At 38.9% G+C, this 9979-nt stretch overlaps 1 protein-coding gene across 1 annotated transcript; it reads right to left on the reverse strand.

Moving 5' to 3' along the window:
* Positions 1-1047: 1047 nt before the first annotated feature.
* On the reverse strand, positions 1048-8553 carry LOC137742129 (pleiotropic drug resistance protein 2). The gene is made up of 20 exons (XM_068481888.2): positions 7890-8553; positions 7365-7485; positions 7180-7268; positions 6892-6976; positions 6493-6783; positions 6319-6409; positions 5152-6052; positions 4871-5031; positions 4616-4719; positions 4341-4500; positions 4174-4251; positions 3921-4042; positions 3478-3810; positions 3062-3352; positions 2890-2973; positions 2657-2790; positions 2322-2549; positions 2020-2191; positions 1659-1913; positions 1048-1541 (listed from the first exon to the last, which is right to left on the reverse strand). Exons 1-20 carry the CDS (start codon positions 8267-8269, stop codon positions 1272-1274), a joined length of 4350 nt encoding a protein of 1449 aa, XP_068337989.2. The 5' UTR covers positions 8270-8553; the 3' UTR covers positions 1048-1271.
* Positions 8554-9979: the final 1426 nt, after the last annotated feature.

Raw genomic sequence — 9979 nt, forward strand, 5'->3', positions numbered from 1 at the left:
AAATCAAAATTCCAGACAATGAATCTTTAAAAATTATTTTCTGATGGATCAAATAAAAGGAGATATGAGGAACAAGATCATCACCTTTTTAAGCTCTACCTTGACCTTCAGTAAGGTTGTTCACCCAAACGATCTCTCCTTGATGATCTCCAAGCCACCAAAATAAATGACCTCCAACTCTCGACACCTTCTAAACAAGATGAGTGATGAAATTGACAGAGAACCGATAAGCGAGCACACTCTAGTTAGAGGCCAATTTTGATGTTGGAATGAGAAATCTAATATCTCCTCTCTTGCAAAAATACTATTTCTTAAAAGTCCTTTTAAAAACTCACTTTTGAAAACTCTCTATTTATTTATTTATTTTTTTGAATAAAAGTGCACACTTGAACTAGCACACCCGATGTGCGTAAATATTAATAGAGGTTTGTGTCCCAACACAAACCCTAGAAAATATCTTCTCAAAATTTAGTCATACAATATATTTGGGCCTTATTTCAGTCAACATGTTGGAGACACTCAAGTCGTCAGCATGTTCGAAGCATCCTACTTGAATGGTTATAATTATGTCACGTCAACATCTTCTATTGATTTTAATTTATAGAGATAATAAGACAGAAACAAAGTGTGAGAGGATGGGAGGGAAGGAGGTTCAAATGGTGTTGAAGGATCAGGAGGCTGAATTAAGCAACAAAAAGCTCGTGTTGCTTGCGAGACAAGTTTTGAAAGAATAAGGGTTTGAGCAGCACCCTTTTCTCTTCTGCAATGATGAGAGTGTTGATGCTACTGTCTTGTGGCAATCTCAGACTAACTCAAGCTTATGAAACATATACTGGGTATGATCTGAGTTTTCAAAAAAACAAAGTATATTATTTATTCTTTCATTGCACAAATAAAGAAGGCACTGAAATTGCTACTTTCTAGTGGCAACTTCAGAGCTCAAGTTTATCAGAATTGTCTGAAAATCTGTTGTTTCTTTGTTCATCCCAATTCCGCATCTATCGATTTCTTGGGTTGAATAAATTTTGTATTCGTTATGTCAATATGAAAGAACAGTCACAAAGCTTCTTCCATTATATATTCAAGAATAAAATGTAGCTATACAAAAGTAATATGAAAAATGTATCCAAAGCCAAACAAATTACACAAAATGTATGAAACCAAAAACAAAAACAAGACAAAAAGAGAGGACAAAATCTGTCTCTCTAACTTCAGCTGTAATGTTGTACACTCAACTATCTATTAACATTTTGCAGGTACAGTGAAATTGCTTATCTCCTTTGGAAGTTAAGGTACTTGATGCCGTAGGCAAAGACGAAGAAGAAGAGGAGGACCCAACCAAGATGAGCGATGACAACAGGGATCAGAAAATCGTAGTCAAAACCTAAGTAGCTCTTGAGGAATACATCAATTCTTTGTGGTTTTTGAATTGGACTACTGACCTCAGTCTTCATGTCACCTACTTGAGATGTGAAGATACCGTAAATTGTCCAGGCAACGGGTGAACCCCAGTAGTACCACCTCCACCAAATAGGAATTAGCTGCAGTATTAAGATTTATATTAGGTATACAGCAGTAATAGAGATGATCTGTAACAAGGTAAATAGCGTTTAAAAGAACTCGAAATGAGAAGAACAATCGAGTTTCAAATGACATACCGGCCTGGGAATGAGGAAGCCCGAGAACAAGTTCCAGAAACTCAAGAAGAATGACATAACAATTGCAGCAATTTGATGGCCAGGAGTCAGGGCAACAACCATCATTCCGTACATAGAGAAGTAGGTAAAGCACATGAAGATGAAGTAGTAGAAGTACAAAAACTTCTCCACCTTGAAAGTGTACCCAATCATGAAAAACAGAAGGCAGGAATAGACGAAGGTTTGGATTGCAACGTAAATTGTCTCAATAGCCACCTACAACACACCAATTTACAATGTATGTCAATAACAAAGATACGAAATTCTAATGACTGTACAAAATCAAGCACATAATAAACATGTATGGCTTTCAATATCTTACCTGAGCAAATGCATAAGGCAACTCTGAATACATTCCAGCTGCTCTTTCACGATAGAAAACTGTTCGTTCAACCGCAACCACGGATTGCACAGCAGATGCATTGCTAGCTCCAAGGAAAAGGACGGCGGAATAGGTAGCTCCCAAAAGATTGATCAGGTCTTGTTGTTGGTGTCTGTTCACAAGAATATATAAAGTTAAACACTATACAAGTAGCAGTGTTTGGAGAAAACATGCAACTGAATCACATTTCAAAGAAAAATGTGTAAGAAAGATCAGGCTAATAACAGAGTTCCTGAACTTACATCTTGTCTCCTTTGCCCCAGAAGATAACACCAAATAATACTCCAATGCAGATTGTCATGAAAAACCTAATGGCATTGTATCGTGAGTTTCTCCAGTACGACCAATGTTGTTTCCAGAAGCATGCCTTGCATTGTGTTACGAAGCTTTGGGAGTATTGGGTAGGGAAATAAAGATCGTTGGAGCCTGGTTCTGGCATGCTTAGTTCCTTGATAAGTTCTTGATTTCTCCTGAACAAACGAAACAAAAGGGAAGAAAAAAAATAATAATTAGTCCACACAGACAAGTGGATAACAACGATAGAAATGAAGAGAAAACACAACTACATGCAACTTACCTATATTGATCAGAGTTCGCAAATATTTCTGCAAAGTCCACATCATTTTGAGCCTCAATGGCAGCCGAGCTGACCTCCAACATCCAGGTAGCTGGATTGTAACCTTCTTTGATCTTTGCAACCCCTGGAATAGCCTGCAAGATATTTTGTATTAGTCAAACAATTAATCTCGCAGAGTAAAATGCATTTTGGATTACAGGAAATTGACCGGGGTGATTCAAGTAGAAACTTACCTCAAAGTATTCAACAAGTTTGTGAGACTGGCGACCTAGAGGACCGGCATAAATCACCTGCCCACCTCTTTTCATCAAGAAAAGCTGCAAGGCAAAATGAAATCAAGGTGAAATACTGTATGAGAAATAATGAAAAATTATACTGGTCACAGATTGAAAAATCAGTTTGTACCTCATCAAAAGCTTCAAAAATGTCAATGCTAGGCTGGTGAATTGTGCAGACAACAGTTCGTCCTGTATCCACAGTGTTTCTTACAGTACGCATAACAATGGCGGCTGCTCTAGCATCAAGACCTGATGTCGGCTCATCCATGAAGATGATGGAAGGGTTGGCAACCAATTCTACAGCAATAGTGAGCCTCTTTCTCTGCTCAGTTGAAAGTCCATCAACTCCCGGAAGTCCAACTAAAGCATTTCTCAATGGGTTAAGCTCAACCAAATCCATAACCTCATCAACAAACATCTGCAGAGTGGAAAGAAAATGGATAAATGAGACTCAGCATATGTTTATGGGAATGGAACAATTTATGAAGAGAACAAATGCTAGAGTTGCTAAAAGTATTTATCAATGGAAAATCAGGAAAATACCTTTCGTGTTTCGGTCTTGACATCTTTAGCAAGACGCAGCCAGGCAGAGTATAGGAGAGACTCATAGACAGTAACAAATGGTGAATGAATATCATTTTGTTCACAGTAACCGCTGACTCGAGCAAATGTGGCTTGGTTCTTTGGGTAACCAGAGATGGTAATACTTCCTTCAATGTACCCGCCAGTCTTTCTTCCAGCTAAGACATCCATCAAGGTTGTCTTTCCAGCACCGCTGACACCAACTAATGCAGTCAAAACACCAGGCCTAAATGCACCACTGACATCTCGTAGAAGTTGGAGTCGGGTCTCTTCAATCCCTTGGCTCTTCATTTCCTGGTAAAGACACAAAGAAAGTTAGCCTAAACAAAATGACTTGGGAAAATGTTTAAATTCTGGCTTTGCTCGTTTAGAACTTCAAACTTTGGAGGAAAAGAAGTGCTTACGGCAGGCATATCCACATAATAATTCACATGGTTGAAAGCGAGTGAGAGGGGCTGGAAGGGTAAAATCATTCCTCGTTTGGCTTGATTTATTCCTTGAGAATTTCTTACTTGCATATCAATACCTGTTATTGATCATTATTTATTAGATGAAGAGAATAATTTGATAGCGAGGCTACTTTTCGAGATGAAAAGCATGTGCCATCTTTTAGAAACAAACATCCAGGTTAGGATCCACAAGAAATTATATTTTTACCTTCTGGATTGGATCGTCGCTTCTTATTCCTTTCAGAGTCTTCATCATTCTCAATTAGAGTTTTAGTTTCACTTAGAGCTGAAATTGAGATAATAATAAAACAGATAATCAGCACTTGAGCCATTTCGGTCTCACTACCTCATGACAGTAGAAAATTATTGACTTACGATCTAAGTAGGTCAGTGCTGCAATAAAGAGAAGATTGAAGAGAACAGTAAATCCGAAGAGCGCGCCAATACAAGTCCAATACCATGTCTCCGTAGTAAACAGTCCTCTTTCTCTCAGAAGTACCTTTCCAACTGTGTCTCCAGAGGCACCGGGGACAGACTGTGCAAAGGGATTAAAACTTTCATTAAGCTCAACCAGTTCGATTTAGATATGAAACTGTTATAATTATTATTAAGATATGGTGCGAATTATATATACGCTTCAGTGAACTTACTTGACTCCATCTTTTATCAAGAAACTCATTGATAGCAATTGCATTTTGCCCATACATCATAGGTGAAATATAGTAGCCCCATATCATCCATGACTTGATGTCATCTGCACAATGAAATGGGACATGTGAACATTTGATAACACGTGGAAGGGGTATCAGTCATCAATGCAATTATTTAGAAATCTGTACGGTGCTGGTATCAAATTTGTAAATGTCCTAGCTTACTTTGACAATGAAATGAGAAGGATTTCTAACCTTTAGCGACAACAAAACCTCCAAGGACAAACACCAGTAGCAATGTAAAGGAACCAATTGTGCTCGCAACAACCTCTGTTCTTCCAAGGGCAGCAATAAAACGGAAAAGGGAAAGTGCCACCTGATGTACACCGAAGAAAGCCAAAAACTGTTTGAAGAACCTGAACACATATACAGAAGTCAGATTAAAGAATAACTCGATTGCATATCTTTCGTAATTTATTTAGCAGCACAAAAATGAAGCTTTCGAGAATGCTATGACTGATAAGATTGAAGCTTACCTACTGGCCGCAGGTGCAAACCCGATTGTGTAGTATGTTAAAAGAATCCATATCCCAGATTCCATCAATGAAATGGGGATTCTGGTTAGCGAAATGGGCAAGCCAAAAGCCCAGCCAGGATAAAACAACGCATCCCTTTGTTTAAAGAACACAGGAATCCTAAAAACTGTCATTGCAAGCTCTGCCATTCCGTTAAACATGACGTTAATGAGACTGAAAAACAGTGCTCCCCAGAATTTTGCCGAATCTTCTGCTTTTCCAGCTTTCATTTCTGTTCTTAAGAATACCGTCAGAGCAATTGTAGCCATGATTGTTATCTGCGTAGTTTTGAATATGTACACGAAAGAGTTACGCTTCATCAGCAACCATTCCCTTGCAAAGCATGCCTTGAAGAGCTCCGTATTGGATATTCCATACTTATCCGTCACTAGAGCAGCAGGATGGACTGATCTTTTATCGTAAGGAACTCTTAGGTCTTCCACAAGACGTTGGCCAACATGAAAAGTGGGGAAAGCTTGAACGAAATCTGATACTGAAACATATCTGTAAGGTTGGTTCTTCTTATACCAGTATTGCTCTTGGTCTTTCTTTGATGTCACTTCTTGCAAGAAGTCTGCAACACCTTTTCTGTCAGGGCATCTGAAGCCTATATATTTGAAGAACTCAAGCACATTCTCACGTGGACCGTGGTACACAATCTGACCCTCAGAAAGAAGCATAATGTCATCAAACAGATCATACGTCTCAGGTGCAGGCTGCAAGAGAGAGATCACCATTGACACTTCCATAATATGAACCATCTGCTTCATGAACTTGACAATCTGAAAGGTTGTGGAACTATCCAGCCCTGTTGATATTTCATCCATGAAAAATGCTTTCGCAGGTCCAACCAACATTTCTCCTGCATTCACAATAGACATTGCGGATTAGAATACCAGGTAAAAGTTTTGTATCTTAACTATCATTCCTATCATGCGAAGCAAGACTAACAACGGTTTCTTAAAAGTAAAAGTGCCAGTTGACAGAAACCAGATTGGTACCTAAGTTTATACAAAATATTAGAAACACTAAACGTGCAAAAATGACACAGTCGTTATCTTAAACATGTCCAAACACAAATAGAAAGCGTAACATCGTGGAATAACTCAAATGACATCAGTAACATACCAGTAGTTACACGTTTCTTCTGTCCACCGGATATACCCCTTCTCATGTCATCACCCACCATAATGTCAGCACAGATATCAAGTCCAAGTATCTGTCAGAAAAAGTAAAAGACGTTAGCCTTGTACGATAAGAATGATAGAACAACAATACAATCTTATGATTGAATCAACAAACCTTGAGAACGTAATCTGTGATCAAACTAGTTTCCTGGCCAACCATAGATGTAGCTTTCATGAATGCATCAATTTCAGGATCCGGTTTGATACCTGAATCTTTCTCCCGTCTAGACAATTCTACCAGCAAATCATACCTGGTTCCAACTCCCAGGCAACGTCCAGAGAAATCCAATGTTTCACGAACTGTCATCTCACCATAATGAAGATCATGTTGGCTAATATAAGCAGAAGTTCTCTGAGGCACAAATTCATGGAATTCATGGCCACAATAGGTCACGTTCCCAGTTACCTGTTTATAACACAATTTGTCAGTACATTCGAAAATGTATACATGTACCCCGCATTAATCTATTGGATAACTCTGGTCAAATGTAAGGAGATAGAGAAGATGACAAACCCTTAGATCCTTATCGAGTTTGCCAGCAAGTGCTTTTAGCAGTGTTGTTTTTCCTGATGACGGAGGTCCAAGAAGCAGCGTCATCCTGTAAAACAAAACAATAAGCTTAGGGATGAAATTTAAAAACAAAACTACTTCACCTGAGAAGCATCCCAAAAGAATAGCTTCCGTCTTCTTCTCACAGGAACATGAGTTTGTTTTTTATGATTGACTAGTTTTTCTTTCATTGATGAAATAAAACTTACACCAGTCCAGTAAAGATGTTAGATAGGCAAAACATGAGCGTACCTTGACGGTTTAATAACACCGCTCACATCTTGGAGTATCTTGACAACTCTTTTCTTCGATTGTGAGAGTCCAATCAATCCAGCTAGTCCCTGTTCACGAGTATGCAAATTTAGAAATCTAAGATCCGCTAGCAAAGCGTTATACTAAGAAGTAAGGCTCGGTATTAAAAGACTTTGAGACGATACCTCAAGCTGGTTCAAGGTGGAATTGAGCAGAGTTGGAAGTGCTCTGGTACCGACATATGCATCTCCCTCAATTGATATATTCTGGAATCTAACCTCAACCTTAGGAACCTCAATACCAACCCTGTTTCCAAATTCAAGAAACACATTTACAAAAATAATCCAAAATTCCAAACCAAACACAAATTTAGCAAAAACCAAGGAAAATAAAAATTATGTCTAATGATTGTAAAGCTTTAAAACTCCATTTCCACGGAACCCAATTGCCAAATCAGTCACACAGAGTTTATGTTTTCTCAAACACCAACTAAAAAATGTTCAGATATTGGCACTTAGGTTCAAATCTCATGGATGACGAGTTTGATATCAATTTACTCTCCCACAATGTAAATATATTGTTGTATCAAAATAATAGAAGTTTTAGATCGAAACCATAGTCCTTTTCCTTTTCCCCAAAATTTAAATCCAACTTTATTTTTTTTCCTATTGATTTTCTCATCAACCAAACAAACTACACAGAACACAAACCTGTCATTTCTGGCTCTGAGCCTTTGCAAGAACCTTTCATTGTCATCCTCCACAACCTTAAGTATGCTCTCCATCAACTGCTTCTTGTCTTGTGCCCCAAGATTCGCGACGTCGACTTCTTCAGTTACAAACCTCCCATTGCTCATGGCCTGCCTCAGCATCCCCCTCCTCATCCTATCATATGTGGGCAACCTTTCTATGGCCGCCCACTTGAGCTCCTCCTCCTCATCCTCCACCTGCTGCCGCCCGCTCCTCTGGAACACGTCCGGTGCGTTCCACATTTCCCGAACACTAGTCGACCGCCAGCTCCGCCGGCTGCTCGACTGCCTGGCCAGACTTGACTGCCTGACCAGATCATCTCCGGCTAACGCCGCCGCCATTTTTTAACTCCCGAAAACGACCAAATCACTCGAAACTCGAGATTTCAATGATTGGGTTAGACAAACACAACCAAGTCAGACGAACCCAGTTTCAGAAAACCGATTGACCTCCTATGTTCAAAGTTGTTTGGACTGACCAAGTTGAAAATTTGATGATCAATAAACGAATGGATTTTTGTTTTTATTCTTTGTCTTGTCAAAACTCTTCACACTTTGCTTCTTGGTTTTTGGTGAAGTTTGAGAAAATGTGAAGAGAGAGAGAGAGAGAGAGAGAGAGAGAATTCAATTCTGCCCCTGGAAGTAGGTCAGCATTATATAGACTAACAAAATCGTAGCCGGACAAATAAGAAAAGAGAGCGAGAGAGAGAGAGAGTCGTCCCCCTCCAACTGTATTTTGTCTTACATATCATTTTTATTTGATATTAATTATTAATATTTTAGTTTCTTGTGATTGTTGAGAATGGATGCTTAGTCAAAACTCGGACGAATTCCATCGTTTCATGCCGCGGTTGGGTTCGGCGAATGTGCGGAGGCACAGATATGACCACCTCCACCATCCCATGCTTCGCGTCTATGATATGTTATTGTAGGATGGGTCATGGTGACCGTTGGATTTGGACAAGTTTATTAATCTTACGGAACTACATTTCAAAGAAATTCTTTTGTCTAGATGCTTGTATAAGGATAAGTTCTTGAGTTGGGACCACCAGATACGTAACCGTCCGGCCTTAGACACAAAATAACCCACCAAGCCCCTTGAATTTGAGAGTAGCCCGGTCAACCCACTTCCGGCCCATCGGTTGCATAGTCTGGTTGTCTGTACTAAAAAAATTCAAATATATACAGCACTTGACACAAAAGGGTGATATTCGAGAGTGACGTGGTATAAAAATTCAACAAATGGGCACTTGCCACTGAGGGGTGTGATCTGTGGTATAAAAATTCAACAAATACGCACTTGACACAAGGGGGTGTGATCTGAGAGTGGCGTGGTATTTACAAATGGATACGTGAATTGGCTACTACACTCTTTTTTTTAGTACATTGATATTTTTACATAAGGAGAAGGAGAGTTCGGTAAAATCACATAATAGACAGTCTAATTTGGTATTGAATTCGTCATCATTCGAACATACGACCTCTCACTTTCAAGTGAAAAGGAATACCATCAGACTATAGTACTAAGGGGCAATAGGCTACTACACTTAAGCATTCATGTCGTATGAGTCTTTCTGGTTAATAATATAATATTGAATTTTATCATCATCTTGTTAATAATATAATATAATAAGAAGAAAAACGTATATATAAAATATAATTGACACAACGCTATAACTACGCATGTCATGTTGTATAAGTATTTCTGGTTAACCCAAAAAAGAGTCTCTCTTCCTATACGAGGGTGTTTGGTCCTTGCGTAGGGCTACATTATGCCAGAGGGTGTGAAGTCGATGTTCCAGCGACCGTAAATTTTGACATCGCAAAACTGCTGTATTTTGTTGACAAATTCTAGGCAGTGTTGTACTCGATAATTAACTTTTCTTTGAGGAACAAATAAATTAATACAGTAAATGCTCATTCCTGTCTGTTATTTATTTTATAACATGAAACGCTATTTCTTGTCTTGGTGGGAAAATGTTAGGATATTGGATCCACGCGATTAACGATTACTGAGCTCGTGAGAATATTCTGTTAGGTTACTATCAACGG

This window comes from Pyrus communis, chromosome 11 (assembly GCF_041283825.1).
Source record: "Pyrus communis isolate YQ-2024b chromosome 11, ASM4128382v1, whole genome shotgun sequence".
In the NCBI taxonomy this organism is placed as follows: Eukaryota; Viridiplantae; Streptophyta; class Magnoliopsida; order Rosales; family Rosaceae; genus Pyrus; species Pyrus communis.